The 17,090-nt window shown below is 53.1% G+C and overlaps 1 protein-coding gene across 1 annotated transcript in view; it reads left to right on the top strand.

Annotated features, from left to right (window-relative positions):
- Positions 1 to 8,593, top strand: part of LOC144947610 (uncharacterized) — a 16,221-nt gene extending 7,628 nt beyond the window's left edge. Inside the window, exons 3-6 of the mRNA XM_078876818.1 lie at positions 3,664 to 3,818; positions 7,061 to 7,232; positions 7,539 to 7,728; positions 8,022 to 8,593. Of these exons, the coding sequence (XP_078732944.1) occupies positions 3,664 to 3,818; positions 7,061 to 7,232; positions 7,539 to 7,728; positions 8,022 to 8,187 (683 nt within the window). The 3' untranslated portion in view covers positions 8,188 to 8,593. The remainder of the gene's footprint in view (positions 1 to 3,663; positions 3,819 to 7,060; positions 7,233 to 7,538; positions 7,729 to 8,021) is intronic.
- Positions 8,594 to 17,090: the final 8,497 nt, after the last annotated feature.

The raw sequence follows: 17,090 nt of genomic DNA, 5'->3' as shown, positions 1-17,090 counted from the left end.
TGGGGGGTGTTATAGGGTATGGGGGGGCGGTTGTAGGATATGGGGGGGGGGTTGTAGGGTATGGGGGGGGTTGTAGGGTATGAGGGGGGTTGTTGGGTATGGGGGGGGTTGTAGGGTATGGGGGGGGGGTTGTAGGGTATGGGGGGGGGGTGTAGGGTATGAGGGGGGTGGGGTGTAGGGTATGGGGGGGGCTGTAGGGTATGGGGGGGCGGTTGTTGGATATGGGGGGGGTTGTAGGGTATGGGGGGGGTTTGTAGGGTATGGGGGGGGTTGTTGGGTATGGGGGGGGTTGTAGGGTATGGGGGGGGGGGGGTTTAGGGTATGGGGGGGGGGGTTGTAGGGTATGGGGGGGGGGGTTGTAGGGTATGGGGGGGGGTTGTAGGGTATGGGGGGGTTGTAGGGTATGGGGGGGGGGGGGGTTGTAGGGTATGGGGGGGGTTGTAGGGTATGGGGGGTGTTATAGGGTATGGGTGGGGCGGTTGTAGGATATGGGGGGGGGGGGGTTGTAGGGTATGGGGGCTTGTAGGGTATGAGGGGGGTTGTTGGGTATGGGGGGGGGTTGTAGGGTATGGGGGGTGCTTGTAGGGTATGGGGGGGGTTGTAGGGTATGGGGGGGGGTGTAGGGTATGGGGGGTGGGGTGTAGGGTATGGGGGGGGTTGTAGGGTATGGGGGGGGGGGTTGTAGGGTATGAGGAGGTGGGGTGTAGGGTATGGGGGGGGTTGTGGGGTATGGGGGGGGGTTGTAGGGTATGGGGGGGTGGGGTGTAGGGTATGGGGGGGGGGTTGTAGGATATGGGGGGGGGTTGTAGGGTATGGGGGGGGGGTTGTAGGGTATGGGGGGAGGTTGTAGGGTATGGGGGGGGGTTGTAGGGTATGGGGGTGTTGTAGGGTATGGGGGGGGGGTTGTAGGGTATGGGGGGGGTGTAGGGTATGGGGGGGTTGTAGGGTATGGGGGGGGGGGGTTGTAGGGTATGGGGGGGGGGGGGGTTGTAGGGTATGGGGGGGGTTGTAGGGTATGGGGGGGCGGTTGTAGGATATGGGGGGGGGGGGTTGTAGGGTATGGGGGGGGGTTGTAGGGTATGGGGGGGGTTGTTGGGTATGGGGGGGGTTGTAGGGTATGGGGGGGGTTGTAGGGTATGGGGGGGTGGGGTGTAGGGTATGGGGGGGGGTTGTAGGGTATGGGGGGGGGGGTTGTAGGGCATGGGGGGGGTTGTAGGGTATGGGGGGGGGTCGTAGGGTGTGGGGGGGGGTTGTAGGGTATGGGGGTGTTGTAGGGTATGGGGGGGGGGGGGTTGTAGGGTATGGGGGGGGTGTAGGGTATGGGGGGGTTGTAGGGTATGGGGGGGGGTTGTAGGGTATAGGGGGGGTTGTAGGGTATGGGGGTGTTGTAGGGTATGGGGGGGGGTTGTAGGGTATGGGGGGGGTGTAGGGTATGGGGGGGTTGTAGGGTATGGGGGGTTATAGGGTATGGGCGGGGTTTGTAGGGTATGGATGGGAGGGGTTGTAGGGTAGGGGGGGTTGTAGGGTATGGGGGGGGGGGTTGTAGGGTATGGGGGGGGGTTGTAGGGTATGGGGGGGTGGGGTGTAGGGTATGGGGGGGGTTGTAGGGTATGGGGGGGTGGGGTGTAGGGTATGGGGGGGGTTGTAGGGTATGGGGGTGGGGGTTGTAGGGTATGGGGGGAGTTGTAGGGTATGGGGGGGGTTGTAGGGTATGGGGGGGGGTTGTAGGATATGGGGGGGGTGTAGGGTATGGGGGGGGTTGTAGGGTTTGGGGGGGGTTGTAGGGTATGGGGGTGTTGTAGGGTATGGGGGGGGTTGTAGGGTATGGGGGGGGTTGTAGGGTATGGGGGGGGGATTGTAGGGTATGGGGGGGGTGTAGGGTATGGGGGGGTTGTAGGGTATGGGGGGGGTTGTAGGGTATGGGGGGGGGGTTGTAGGATATGGGGGGGGTGTAGGGTATGGGGGGGGGTTGTAGGGTTTGGGGGGGGTTGTAGGGTATGGGGGTGTTGTAGGGTATGGGGGGGGTTGTAGGGTATGGGGGGGGTTGTAGGGTATGGGGGGGGGGATTGTAGGGTATGGGGGGGGTGTAGGGTATGGGGGGAGTTGTAGGGTATGGGGGGGGTTGTAGGGTATGGGGGGGGGTTGTAGGATATGGGGGGGGTGTAGGGTATGGGGGGGGGTTGTAGGGTTTGGGGGGGGTTGTAGGGTATGGGGGTGTTGTAGGGTATGGGGGGGGTTGTAGGGTATGGGGGGGTTGTAGGGTATGTGGGGGGGGATTGTAGGGTATGGGGGGGGTGTAGGGTATGGGGGGGTTGTAGGGTATGGGGGGGGGTTGTAGGGTATGGGGGGGTTGTAGGGTATGGGGGGGTTGTAGGGTATGGGGGGGGGTTATAGGGTATGGGGGGGTTTGTAGGGTATGGATGGGAGGGGTTGTAGGGTAGGGGGGGTTGTAGGGTAGGGGGGGGTTGTAGGGTAGGGGGGGTTGTAGGGTAGGGGGGGTTGTAGGGTAGGGGGGGGTTGTAGGGTGGTAGGGGGGGTTGTAGGGTAGGGGGGGTTGTAGGGTATGGGCGGGGGGGCACTAACTTGTTCCCACTTTCATGCTTGAATCGACCGACATGGTAATGCAGAGTGCGTGGAGAAAGATACAAAGGAAAGGGAGCAAATGATATGACACCACAAATCACATCCTGAGGTAAAGAAGCGTTGATAAAAGAGACGTAGCACTGAAGATTTGGTGCCTCACCTGGTATACAGGAGGTCGTGGGTTAGATCCCAACCCTGACGCCTGATGGTATATTTGGAGTTTGCATGTTCTCTCTGTTGGTCGCGTGGATTTTTCTCCGGGTCCTCCGGTTTTTCCGTCGACATTTAGAAACATGCATTTAGTGTACAGTATTTGGCTGCAATAAATTTCCACGTGAAAAGCCACTTCGTTCAGCTATCATTTGTGATAGCCAGGTAGCTTCTGAAAAATATATAGCTCAATGAGCCTTATCTGGTAAAATAAAAAATAGTTTATGGTTTTATGGAACGCACAGACCTCTGGAACATGATTTGGTAATAAAAGAATGAGAAATCGGTTACCGCAAAAAAACGGTTGGCAATGTCACAGCGAACAGTGTGAAAGCAGAAAACGGATGTTGATGATGAATTCCAGATCGGAGAGCTCCTCTCAAACTGTCACCTTACTCTGTACCTATCCACTGGGGCTGAATTGGACTACCGTAGTACTGACACTGCATGCACAACAAACACGCCATCTGACGCCATGGCGCGGCTCCGCACGTGTGCATTGCGCCCAGCTCGTCTGCATTGAGCGAACTTATAACAACCACTAAACATAGAGTATAGCGAAAGAATCGGCATGAATAACTAGTGCGACGGTGTCTAATTAATTCGTTACGAGATGGAGTTTTTGACAAAGCGCGGCGTTGTTGAGTCCTTGTAGCCGTGTGTGTGTTTTGATGAAGTGGGTACAAGGGGCAGTGGGTGAGATGAAAACGTCCGTCGTGGGATACCGCACAGGAAAGCGGAGCGATCAGTCTTTCTTCGTGTGGACGCCTGTGACGGGGTGCCAACCGATGTAATCTCCACGGAGCGTGGAGAGTGTTTCTTCGTTGGGACGAGGCGTCTAACGGGCGTCTCATTCTGCCTCCCGCGTAGTATTCGTGGAGTGCGACTGGGCGCAGGAGATCTATGTGAAGGACGACGTGCAAGCGGTGGAGGGAGATGACGTCACTCTGCCTTGCTCCTTTCCGATCGGCAAAGGGAACGTCACCGTCAAGTGGTCGCAGCTCATCGAAATTAAGTTGGTTCTGGTAAGTTTTTTCAGCGAATTACCAAATTGGATTGTTTCATTTAAAAACATCACAGTTTGTCCAGGCTATTGATGTTTCCACCCAGTCTGCTCCTATTTTCCCTCTCATCCTTGGTCTCGCCCCCCTTTCCATCTTTTGCTGATGCTGCCTCTGTCTAGTCACGTGTCATTGATCTCCTTGCCTGTTGACCAGAATCTGTATTACTTGCCTCTGCATCTCACCAACTATCAAGTGAAACGAATTTTCTTCTTTTTAGCTCCCTCAACCTTCATTGCAAGAAAACACTTTCCTTGCTTGGCCCTGTCTGAATTCCATCGAGAGCAGGAAAGTCAGCTCCGCAATTGCTGCTCACCACTTGTTTCACTTGGATCGTCAGAGGTTGTTACAGCCTTCTGTAGCCCTTTGTCTTTACCCAACACGTTTTACAGAGTTTTCGAAAATGGGAACCAATATTTGTATTGCATGGGGTGGTGAGAGATAGGGGAAAGGCAGCTTCCATTCAACAGTTGGTATCCAATTTGCTATACAGCAGCAGTTACCGTTTGCCACTATGTGAGGGTGACATCACCACAGTGCTTGTGCCAGGCTGGGTGCACTCTGAGACCATGTGAATTGTTGAAGGCTCGCTGCTAGCAGGAGGTCACGGGACAGACCTAGTTGCCATGGTTGGACTGAAATGACTGCCAGATGCACCACCTACTGTACCAGCTTGCTGCATTTTAGCCACCCCACGCTCCACTCATCGTTGTGAGCATCGCTCCTCTGCCCTCCGCTGTTGTCGGAGGGTGACTGCCTCCAAATGCCCAGTAGCTTCCTTCATGAGTCTCTTCCATAGAGGCCGATCTGGACACCGGTGGTACCGGTCATCGTCAATTCCACTCTGCGCCACAGGCTGCCGTATCGCGTCCGCCTTGTTTCTATGAGCGTACAGGGACATCTGCCCGGCATGGGATCGCATCACATTCAATGAGAGCCCGGGCTGTTTATGGTTAGTGGCACAAAGGGTCTCCCGTTAACTCCGTCTGTAAGGCAGTAACATGGTGTTAGGCATTTCAGGTCAGATGTCTTAGCGTTACCAGGATGAGGCTTTTGGTCGGGGCAGCGTTCATCTCGGTGGTACAGAGCAGTGCTTCACAACCAGCGTGCCGGCGCGGCAAAGTGCCACCAGGTGTGCCGCGGTATTTTCAAATTGATCAACGGACACACAGGCATTGAAATAATCAACAAAGACACAAACATCAACGTAAAACAATTAAATAGACAGACACATGGACGTTGATATGAGCACTGTAGACAGACATGGAAATCCAAGTAAAGCCATGAAATAGATGATCACACTGCCATCTTAACAATTACCAATTTAACACCGACAAAGATCCCCCATATAGCCTTCAACTGTAGTGGCAAGTGCTGTTAGTGAGCACCTATGAAGGCCAGCACGGCACACGTGCCCTGACCGACACACAAAACACGCAAATCCCCCCTCTTAGTTAATTGGCTGCGCCAGGTACCCTCAAACCCAAACCTCACGCGTCCGCGGTTCTCAATGAGTCACCGCGACGAGGCTCGGAGAACACGTGGCGATCGAGGAGGAGGGAGCGAAACGTGACGCAATTGTGGAAATTCCACATTTACACAATGGCACCAAGTCCATCCGTAGCGGCGTATCACTTGAGAAAGGGACGTGCGCGCACACACATCATCCATGACCAATCCACTGCTGGATGGAGTTGCCGCAGCGATTTTTTGTGTGTGTTTGGTGTGCTGCGAAGATTGAGCAGGTTTATGCCGTGGAATTAATAAGGTTGAGAGGACTTGGTAACGAGGACGACCACCTCCCCCTCCTAATCTGTCTTTGGTAGTTTACACCCGAGAGTCGTGGCTGTGGGTGCCGCCAGGCCAAACACAAGTAATTAGGTTCAGTACTTAAGTAAATATAGATTTTTGTAGGCATTGATGGTACCCACAGACGGACTCGGACTGGCAAATTCCCGGTGGGGCTTGTCCATTCTGAGGGACGGTGGGCCGGTCTGTGTGGGGAAATTGCAAATGTGATATTTTATGACCACTGATGTATACGTTTCATTGCTTATTTACGCTCTCGGTTGGCATTAAGGCCCCATATTCGGCAGCCCCAAATATTCTTCCTAATCGGACCATTTGTTTTTTGTGTCCAATAAGTTCGCATGGAAATTTGGGCCACTGTGTTTACAAATACCTGACCCGAATTCTAGTCCCAGTCCATCACTGCCCACAGAGTTCCCACCTCCACCTCCCCGTCAGAGATGGTGTGGCTTAAATCTCTGCACAGGGAAAGGGAGAGCAATGGGGGACTGGCACCATTGATAAGAGGGCGTGCAGGAGACAACGGGATGGCTTGTGGATTTTTTTACTTCCACAGGGAGAGTGGAGCACAAAAACCCGTTGTCCGTTGTTGTAAGCAAGGCAGATCGGGCTGAAGGGGGGTGTTCCGGCGCAGTGGCAGAGTATCGGGGAGCACCGCCCACTTGTAAAGCCTGTTCTCCTATAACGCGGCGGTAGTTGCGTTCCTGAAGAACACCGCTTTACATAAACATCGCGTTATCATAAATAAAATGTGATATAGGGTAAAGCAGTCTGCGATAACACGTGAGATGCGTACACAGGTCGAACAAAGACTGAGGTGTGTAGGTAGCATCTAGAAGCATCCAGCGGCATCCCACTGCCTTGTCTGATGCTACGCCGAGGCCGCCGTACGACCGCTTATTCCTACTCGCGCGATGTATTTCCGTTCACGCCAATGCGTTATGTCCAATTTGCATCGGCATTATGAAATGTGCGTTCCCTAATACATTTATGGCGTTTTATCCAATTCGCGTTATGAAAACACCACATCAATATAGGAGAACAGACTGTAGAGGCACCAGAGGTGGAAGATCTCGAGAAACGTTCCTCTTCTTGGCTGCTCGCACCCCGAGAAAGATGCCGAAGAGTCGTGGCTGTGGAGGCTGCCGTGTGAGCTCTAAACATAACAAAAGGCTCAACCAAGGAATAAACTTTTAATCAATAACTTTGTATATTTATTCACACATGTAAAACAGATTGGAGGGCCTTTGACATTGTAATTTGAACAAGTGGCCCGTTGCAAGTGCGAGTTCGCGAAAGAAATGTTCACAACTTTGTTGTACCTTGAAATGCCACGCCACTCCAAACGAGACGGCGGATCTCGGGTGCGTGAATGCTGGCGGTTCTTCTCGTTTCAGATTGACGACTCGACTGCAAGGAATTCCTCAACCCTGGGAGACGTGGAGAAAGGCAACTGCTCCCACACAATCTTCAACGCCTCCAGGAGCCACGGCCCCATGACTTTCCAAGCCGAGATAACAATAGATTGGAAGAAGCATACGAAGATTGTCACTCTGCATGTGGCTGCAGGTGAATGAGCAGAGGTTGGAAGCGCCACGATGGCTCTTTGCAGTCACTTGTGATGCATTTCATGACCCACGAGGCTCTTGAAACAGAATGCCACTTTGTCATTGTTTTTTTTCTGCCATCTCGGCCCCTGGGCCACCAGTCCTGCAGCAGGAGAGCTCTCTCCCTGCGGCCAGCGAAGACGCGTTTATCTCGCAGTCTAATCCTGGCTACACGTGCAGCCGCGTTGAGTTGCTGGTTGCACCGCTGCTGCTACTGCTGCTTGTGAGTGGATGTCGGTGCTTGATGCCGTCTGTCGTGTCTCCACAGCCCCGCGGTCGCACACAGACGCTGGTGGTGGCAAGGACACCCCTGGAGGGGAGAACTCGCCCACATCATGGACCAGCTCGCCGACATTGACCATCGTGGCAGGAGTCGTCATATTTTCCTCAATTTGTATTGCCATTGCCATATGTGTGAAGAAACGTTGCTCGTCTGGGACATCCCTCCACTCACCCAGGTGTGCCCCCTCTAGCCACGCACTAGCAAGAGGAGTTGGGGAAGCGATTTAACGTAAATGTGGTTCAGAGGGTGCTTGGAAGGCAGGTTCAGAGTGATCATGTCCGAGGCACCTTTGAGATCACAGGTTCAGTCCCTAGGAATGGGTGTCTCTTTGAGGATTCATAATGGCCATGCTGGAGATATTGAGCAAATGCCGGATACAATCCGAGGTTCAATCCCCATTAAGTATTGTCACCCCTGTGCCGTGGGCAGGCGCCGCGCAGTTTGTAAACCCTCGTTTGTGTCCCACAGGGCTGACGGGGGTGAAGCTGCACGTGGGGACGCAGAGAATATCGAGATGCTACCGGTGACGAACGGAGTGGCAAACGCTCATCTGGCCGTGGAGACGTCTCCCCTTGAGCGAGTCGGCTTGCTGGCCAATATGAGTTCGCTGGTCACGAGACCGATTCAACACTGACCAATGAGGAGCGAGGGCAGACTTTAATGGCACCGCTGTGGCAAGATGTGTGAACAACCTTGCCCTGTTATATTTGGAGTTTGAATTTTCTTCCCATGGTTGCGTGGGTTTTTCTCCGGGTCGTCCGGTTTCTCACTTCACATTTAGAAACATGCGTTTAAGAGCATTTGGCTGCGATACATTTCCACGTGATAAGTCACTTTGTTGAGAAGTAATTTGTGGCCAAGTCACTACAGCAGTCCCTCGGTTAACAGTGACAGTGGTTTACCGTTTTTCAGTTCACGTTTCGCCTCCCATAGGACCCCGTGGTTTCGACGAACGTTAACATTGTGACTAACGGTACGTTTACGTTGGGCACGCGGGCACCAAGTTTGGCCAATCCGAGCGCTCGTAAGTGGGGCTGAGCCATACCCTCAGCCAATCAGCGACGCTCACCTATGGCTTTGTTTGCATTGCGTTTTCTGTTTTGGCAGTGGAAACAGCTCTTGCAGACTCGGTGATTTTTACTTTTTTTTTTACTCATAAGTGATTGCAGTGACCCCTAAAGTGAATTCGCCAAAGGAAAAGAGGAGTAGGAAAGTTAAAAAGCTTTAAAACAAAGTAGGAAATTATTAAGGTCAACTTCCAATCAGCTTGGAATAGATTAATGCTTTGAACATGTAAGTCCTATATTTGATTAAATTGTTTTGTTTAACAGTCGTTTTCGAGTAACGGATTAAACACGTTAACCCAGGGACTACTGTATAGCGCAGTGGCCTTACCTGGAAAAAATGAAATAGTTTAGTTTGAAGTTCATTTTCAATTAACATTTAGTAATAATTTGCAGATGTTACATTATTATCGGTAGCAATGCAGCAGTAACATTTCGCAACAGTCACGGTCGTGACATTTGTTTTCACTGTTTTATAAAGGGACATCCTTCCAGAACTCGTCTCCTTCACTGGAATAAACTTCCCCACTACATTAAGCAGTCCCCATCCTTCACCTCCTCGTATTCCTCTCTCAAAGCTCACCTCTTTTGTATTGCCCCATCCACTTCCCACCCCTCGCCCCTCCACTCCTTCCCATCCCTCCCCTGCCCTTTTGTGACCCCCACGTGACCCTCTGTTGTGGTCACTCTTTGCTTGGCCCTAGCACGCCCTTGCCATCTAAATCACTTTATTCTGTTACCGCCTTGAACAAAGCCGCTCTGTAAATATAATATAAGATAACCAGGTGATGTGCGGGTTTACCTCGATATACGGGTTTCGTTCTTGAAAACATGAACGTTAGGTGAAAATTCTACAGCATATTGAAGCGTATTCTCCCATAATGTCCCATCATTACATAGCCAAAGATGTGTTCCTAAGAAAAGATGTTCTAACCCAAAACCTAAAATAACGCCACTAAGATATTTTCATGAATAAATATGAAAAATAATAGCGAAGCGCCTTGGGTGAAGGCGCTCGATAAATATAAAACTAGATTAGACAGGTAACACTGCACGCTGTAGTTCGCTCACCAGTAACTGCGGTGAATGTCGTGTGAGGGGGAGAGGGTTGGAGGGTTGACTGGGAGGGTGAGGGAGGGCCAGGAGGAGCGGACGAACCGTGGTGGAACGCACAGCAGCAGCAGTGTGAACGACGACATGGCCTGTAAACAACGCGGCGGCCAGCCAAACGGCCTGGAACCGCATTCACTTTGGTATTTAGCATTGTTTTCTTCCAACAAAAAAATATATTGTGCAATTAACGTATATCGGGGTGCACCTGGCAAAAAAATGTGAAAGAGGGGAGCCGGTTACATGAAGGTTGAGCCACTGAACTTTCGTGGAAACTGTCCTTGAAGGCAGCGTGAAGCTCTCGCGCCATCCCTCAACATCCTCTTGTTGAGTCAGTACGCTGCCACACTTCGCTGCCTGCTAACGCGTGTTCAATAGGAAAGTCTTTCATTTCTTGCTCTAAGTACTTATTGTGAGTGGCACCTTTTAAAGTTGTAGCTCAAATCACTTTATAATTTGTCAAGTAAGCTTGTGATATAGAATTCTATTGTTTGCCCGCACTTTTTGCCACTTTTCTTTAAACCCTCAACGTGTGGAGCTTTAATGCCTTGCTTTGCAATGCTGCCATGTTACATGTTGAAATTACGAACTTTCCTCCAGAGTTCACAGCATTACGTCGTCGCTACAATACTAACATTTGCGTGTTCACGTCGACCCTGCCACATCGCGGGGGTTAGGGGCGCAGGCCCCCCGCAATCTGGAAAAACAGCATTAAATGTTTAGGTCCCCTTCGTGAGCAAAGCGAGCACCTCCAGCCGGGGGGTTGGGGGGGGCTGTGCACATATATTTTATGCATTTAAGTTACTAAACTTTTTGGGTGTCGTCTGCGGCTTTCGCAAAATTCCCAAAAAATACCCATTTACTTTCTTATGCCGACCCCACGATAAATCGAAACCGCGATGGGAAAAGTCGCGATGCAGAAGGGTCGACTGTATATCCTTTATTTAAATTCGTGAAATAGTTGTCCACGTGACCGTTTAATTTATTTGGCTCTCGGGTAGTTGGAGAGTCTTAGGACACATTTGGTCGGGTCATTATGTGCCCTAACCAAAAGATAAATTATTAACTGATAAATGCAGTCTACATATCAACAAAAATGTCACTTAACTTTTTTATCTGTCGGGTACTTTTTAGCGGTGGAAGTAGTGACGGTTCAAAAGCAATAGCGTTTGTCATGAACAAGTGAGGAATCCGAATTTAAATTGGAAACAGACTGAAACAGAATGTATTCTGTCCTGGGGTGTACGGGGAGCGTCGTGAAGACGTTCACTCACGGGAATTTCGAATTGCAGGGCTTTAAATGTGAAATTAACAAACTGGACAGACACGGTTGGTATGCCAAGTATTGAGTATTTTGTGATACGTTGTACAATCGTTTGTTTACTTGAAGCACACCCTCGTGAAGCGATTGTCAAATGCGTAGACTATTTATACGGTCACTGTTTTCTCGGTGAAGTGCTTTCGAGCAGAATTTTTTGTAAACAAAAATATTTGGTCTGCGATGCAATCTTTCGAACACGGCCAAATCGCCTGGGGCGGTTTGTTCCATTAGTGGCGATTCCCGCTTCGGCACTAAGGTATTTACATAAAAAAGACCACGCAATGTGGAGCATCCGCCAATATTTAAATATGAGGCCAGTATTTATCCTCGAAAGCCTTAACCGACTGTGCACTGTAATGTTTGGCCGATTCCCGGAAAAGTCTCGTGCCGCCTTCCGCTCGCGACGGCGTTTAATGTGCAACTTGAATTTCTCGACAGTCTGCGCCTCGATAACGCGGTAGTTGCATTCCTGAAGATCGCCGCGTTATTATAATTGACGCTTATTCAAAGGGAATTCAGGGGTTAGGGGAAATTAGGTTCCGAAAACGCCAATATCACTGCCATATTTTAATAATTTGTGATATTGCTGTTGATTTGTACGTGTTTTTTTATTACTTTGTTTTAGTTCAATAGTATAATTCATTAATTTAAACATGAAAATTAGCGAAAAATGTATGTTACAATGTTCGTCGCTAAACAATAGTAAACGTAGCCATGGAGGAGGGTGAAGATAGGAGACGATTAATGGTGTGAAGAGACTCGCTTAACAGCTTTTAATGGTAACATATTTTTTTAATTAAAACATTTTTAACCAGAAGAAATTATTCAATGTAATGCCACAAGAAGAAGCTAAGATTGCTTCTTGAGGCGAGTGGTGGAGTGGAAGGAGGAGTCGTGGTGTGCGATGCTACGCCGAGGCCGTCGTACCACCGCTTATCCCTACTATCCAATGGGCACCCGCGTTATGAAAACAGAAATGTGTTCCCTAATGCATTCATCGCGTTGCAGCCAATTCGCGTGATGCAAAACTACGCCGCTGTGGCAGAACGGACTGCAATTTGAAGCAACCACGAGACAAGCGTGAGACAAACGTGAGCACGTTTGGTACGGGGCCCCAACGCGATCAAACAAAGCAATTTCGCGAGTTGACTGCCCAATCAATCAAACTTGATGTCTACAGCACTATTCGTGCAAAAACACGCAATACATCGTGCTTTACAGGCATGAACAATACAAGTGAAATTGTCGACTTGTCCAAGGCCAAGTCCACGTCCCACCAGGGCCGGATTAAGATGTTGTAAGCCCCTGGGCTACATGGACTGTGAGGCCCCCAGTAATATTTTCAAAAGTTTGAAAGCAAAGTTAAAGAAAAATAGAGTGTATTTTTACAAGGCTAAGAACAAATAAAATAATAACTTTTCACTAAATTTGTGGAGGCCTCTGGGCTGCAGCCCCTAAAGGCCCGTGCCTTGATCCGTCCCTGCGTCCCACGGCCCTCCTAGCCACTCGGGCAGTTGACTCGGACGAAAGGAAGCGGTGTGAGAGGGGGTGGCGTTTCCTCCCCTTCCTCGGCAATGCCCTTTGTGAGATTGCACCGCCGCCACCTGATGCAGTGTTAACGGGAAACAGCCTGGAACTTGACCACCACAACGACTCTTCCTCGTCGGCGGCCTTCGTACGGCTGATGTTGATGTCGAGCAACGACTCCAATGTCACATTCAGGTGGTCAACGATGACTGTTACAAGCAATGTTTGTGCGATGCTCTTCATCTTTTATTTATTGTCGCTTGGTGTACGCATGTATGTGTATGCATGTTAAACTTGTTTCTCACCGTACGGGGGACGCACAACAAACTAAACATGAAGGGAAGTTCTGCAGAAATGAGTTTTCAATCGAGATGTAAAAGTGCATCGCTCTCGTGGGTTCCTCATATCAGACGGAACAGCGTTCCAGACGGCTGCAAAAGTGCGTCCCTCTCACTCGGGATAGCACTGCTCACGCATAGGTGGGAATCCCACATCCTTCGTGGGAACCACTTGACCAAAACCAACATGGTTCTCATGTTATACTCCAATAAGGATGATGATGTGTGTCATAGAATGTGTAATACATCATCATCCTTGCGCCTCTGATTAGCACGGTTGGCTACGTACGGTGTGAAAGAAGTTCAACATACCCACGTAATGCTTTTACATGACAGCTTTTTCGTTGTATCGTTGTGTCGATACATTGCAAGTCAATTCATTTTCTACACGAGCGTGCGAGGCGTGCGTGGTCACGCGTCTTGGGCGTCGTTATCAGTGCCGGATTATCCTCGAAACAAAAGTATCATGTGTTACGGGCCCTGCGCTTTCAAGGGCCCAGCACTAAATGCTTTCAAGCTGTCAATTCCGGTTCAGTAATTCTGCACTTGCTCTTACTATAGTACTATACTGCCTTCAACTTTGTATGGACTGGGCGTTTAAGGTTAGAGATTTGAACCTTATGGCGGGTACCCCGGGGCACCATAGCACCCCGGCTCTTGCACAATGTCCGTAATGCAGTAATTTTTAGTCTTATGATGGTCGGCGATGCGGCAGTTGACTCATCTCGACGAGCTGTACACGATGCACCCTTGGGAAAAAATAGTGTCCCAGAAATAAATATTTAATTGCCTCGGCCATTTAGTATTATTTGGTACCCCGGGGTTCCGCCATAGGGATCAGTTGCCGTATTATCTGGCTGTATAGCAAATAAAAAAATACAATTACTTTACTATGCAAGTAAAAAATTGTGCTTTAATTTTTAAGTGTTTTTATATTTCGGGCCCCAGTCTAACATCATCATGCTACAGGCCCCGCGCTAGCTTCATCCGGCACTGGTCGTGAGTGCAATTTGCTTCGTTTGCGCGATTCGCTCCAAAGGGTCCACGAAGGTGCCGGCTTCGTGGAAAAAAAAGTCGAGGGGCGCCACGGTGGCTCGGAGATGTTGACTCCCTCGCCTGGTGTGCAGGTGGCCGTCGGTTAGATCCCAGCACTGATGCCTGTATGCTGTATTTGGAGTTTGCGTGGTCTCTCTCCCCGTGGTCGCGTGGATTTGACTCCGGGTCCTCCGGTTTTTCCCTCCACATTTAGAATCGACGTAACGCGTTTAAGAGTATTTGGCCGCTATACTGCGATATATTTCCACACAAATCACTTCGTTGGGCTATCATCTGTGGCCAGGTCACTTCTGAAAAGAGCTACTCTAGCTCAGTGGGCCTTAGCTGGTAACATAAAAATTAGTTTAGTTTGTAGTGGGGCCCAGTCTATCCCAACACGGAGACGTGGATAGCAATTTACATTCTCAAGTGAGTGATTAATGCGATTGTAGCGGTCGCCTTGATGGTACCGTGACCAACGTGGGCATTGACAGCGGTGGTTAAAGTGGGGCGGTGTGTGCAGGTGCCGGCCAGAGGAAACAAGTCTGAAATGAATTGTAGAAATGTTACACTGCTAAACAACTGCCATTGACACCTGGCCATCTTTTAAGGGAGATTGAAGTGATTGCGCGTCTAAAACTATATAGATGTAGGGGTGTCAGGGGAAGGATTCCCACCAATAGATGGGTTAGGGGGAGGGGTGATCGAGGTGATATAAGGGGAGAACGGGCGGGAAAGGGGGGCCTTTGGCGGGAACGGGATTGGGACGGCTGGCGACAGGTGTGAATGGAAGGAAAGGAATAAAGGACGAGACCCCTGCAATCTCGTGTCGGCTCCTCTCTACATTTGGTGGCAGCGGTGGGATCCTAATGGCTACAAAGAAGAATCCTCGCGGGAGGGAGCCGAGGGAGGAGGAAGCAGGGGCCGGGGATCCTTCACATCCTGGGCAACAAGGGGGCCTGCTGTCAGAAGCAGCAGAAGGGGGCCCGGATCGCCTGGAGGATCGCATGGAGGACCGCATGGCCCGCGTGGAGAGGGCGCTCCAGGAGCTCTTGCAGAGGCTCCCTATGGGGGGCCCGCCGGCACCGGGACCCCCACCCCCACGCGTACTACGGGAGGAGAGGCCACGGGAACCGGACGCCGACCAGCCGGCCGGGCAGGAGCCGCAACCAACCTCGTCACGCCAGCCGCCGCCGCTCCCGCCAAAACCCCCAGGGCTAAACACCCAACACGGAGAGCAGGTGGCCGGACGGCCGCGTCGGCTGGGGCCCGTCGACAAGTTTGTGGCTGAGGAAGAAGATTGGGAGGAGTTTGTCCGCCGATTCGAGGCTGCCTTCCACGCTCTCGAGTGGACAGACGAAGAGGCCCTACGAGCGCTGCCATCTGTTCTGGGCAAAGAAGCACTCTCCTCTTACACCTCCCTTCCCTCGCACAGCAAGTCCACGCTACAGGCGGCCTACGAGGCTTTGGGGGAGATCTATTGCCCGGCGGAAGGAGCCTTTAAACGGTTCCAGGATCGCCAGCGAGGGGCTAAAGAATCCCCTTTAGCCTACAGGGGGGCGCTGCTCGTGTTGGCGAGGAGAGCTTTCCCTCGCCTGGCTGAAGAAGCGCTCGAGGACCTCGTGGTCGAGCACCTCATCGCCTACGCTTGCCGCGCCGGCGTTGTAATGCCCGTAGTGACGCCGGAAGAACGCACCTCGCTGTGGGCTGCCCGGACCATCCAAGCCCACGAGCAGGTCATGGGCCGGGCGCCACCCGTGGGCCCGGTGGCTGGCGCGGCGGGGGGGAACAGCCCAGCCGTTGCCGCGGCGCTACTTGGTCCAGCGACACTAACCGCCGAACCTGCACCGTCACCACAGGCTGCCGGTGGGGCATCTGGGGACGGACCGCCGACGTCTGAGACGGAGCCATCGCTGCGGGAGGTGTACGCGGCGATCCGGGGACTGGCGGAGCAGAGGGACCAACCGCCGCGTCGCTGGCAGCCGCCTCTACAACATCGCGCCGAGCCCCCCCGACGCAACGCCCCGTGGGTCTGCCACCGTTGTGGTCGCGAGGGGCATGTGGCGAGGGGGTGCCGCACGGAGCCGGAGGCCGCCAACGTCACCTGGAACCTGCCGGGGCCGAACGCCGACAGGAGCCAGGCGAGTGACGCCGTCCCACCCGGCCTCTCGGGCGGGCCGGGTAATTACACTTCCGACGCCGCGAACTCACCGGGAGTCTCCTCGGGGTGGGCGCCGGTGGTGTCGTTTCCCGGTCCCCGCTGTTCTGGTCGGGGGAAGGGGATAGCGCCGGGGCCTGTGGTCGCATCGCGACCCGGAGTGGCGTCGCGAACGGACGTGACGTTGCGTCCGGAAGTGACGTCGCGGTCGGAAGTGGTGTCGCGGATCGCGCCGGGAATTGCGCCGGGGCCGTGGACCGCGCCTGGAATCGCGCCGGGGCCAGGGACCGCGTCGGGGATCGCGCCGAGGCCGGGGACCGCGCCGGGAGTCGCGCCGACGCCGGGAGGGACGTCGCGGACGGAGGTGACGTCGCGGGCGGAGGTGACGTCGCGGGCGGAAGTGACGTCGCGGCCGGCAGCGACGTCGATGCCGGGCGTGACGTCGCGCGCGGGCGGGGTTTCGCGGGCGGGCGTGGGTTCGCGGGCGGGCGTGACGTCGCGGGTGGGCGTGGTTTCGCGGGCGGGCGGGGTTTCGCGGGCGGGCGTGACGTCGCGGGTGGGCGTGGTTTCGCGGGCGGGCGTGGGTTCGCGGGCGGGCGTGACGTCACCGGCGGGCGTGACGTCACCAGTTACCTGCAACGCCGGCGAGTTGCCAGGGGCAACGGCCCGGGGGCGGAGGCAGCCCACACGATTGACATTGCGCCCTGGAGCAATTCCACGACCCGCCTCACCACCGCTTTGCGACAGAGCGAGACGGAACCAGGGGGACCACGCCCCCGTGACAAAGGAAAGAGAGGGGCTCACGGGAAGGCCCACCCCCCAGTCCCCACCGCCCCCTGCAATGGGGGGGCCCCCCCACACCACAAGGGGGGCCCATCCTACGTCACCTAGGGGGGGCAATTTGCACTACATAGAGAGCCCAGCCCGCAACCCAGGGGTAAGCCCACACTATGTAACAAGGGCGCGTTCACCCTGCTGGGACGC

The sequence above is a fragment of the Lampetra fluviatilis genome, chromosome 46, assembly GCF_964198595.1.
Source record: "Lampetra fluviatilis chromosome 46, kcLamFluv1.1, whole genome shotgun sequence".
Taxonomy (NCBI): Eukaryota; Metazoa; Chordata; class Hyperoartia; order Petromyzontiformes; family Petromyzontidae; genus Lampetra; species Lampetra fluviatilis.
The sequence above is the reverse complement of the archived record's forward strand: the minus strand, read 5'-3'. Positions and strand labels throughout refer to the sequence as shown.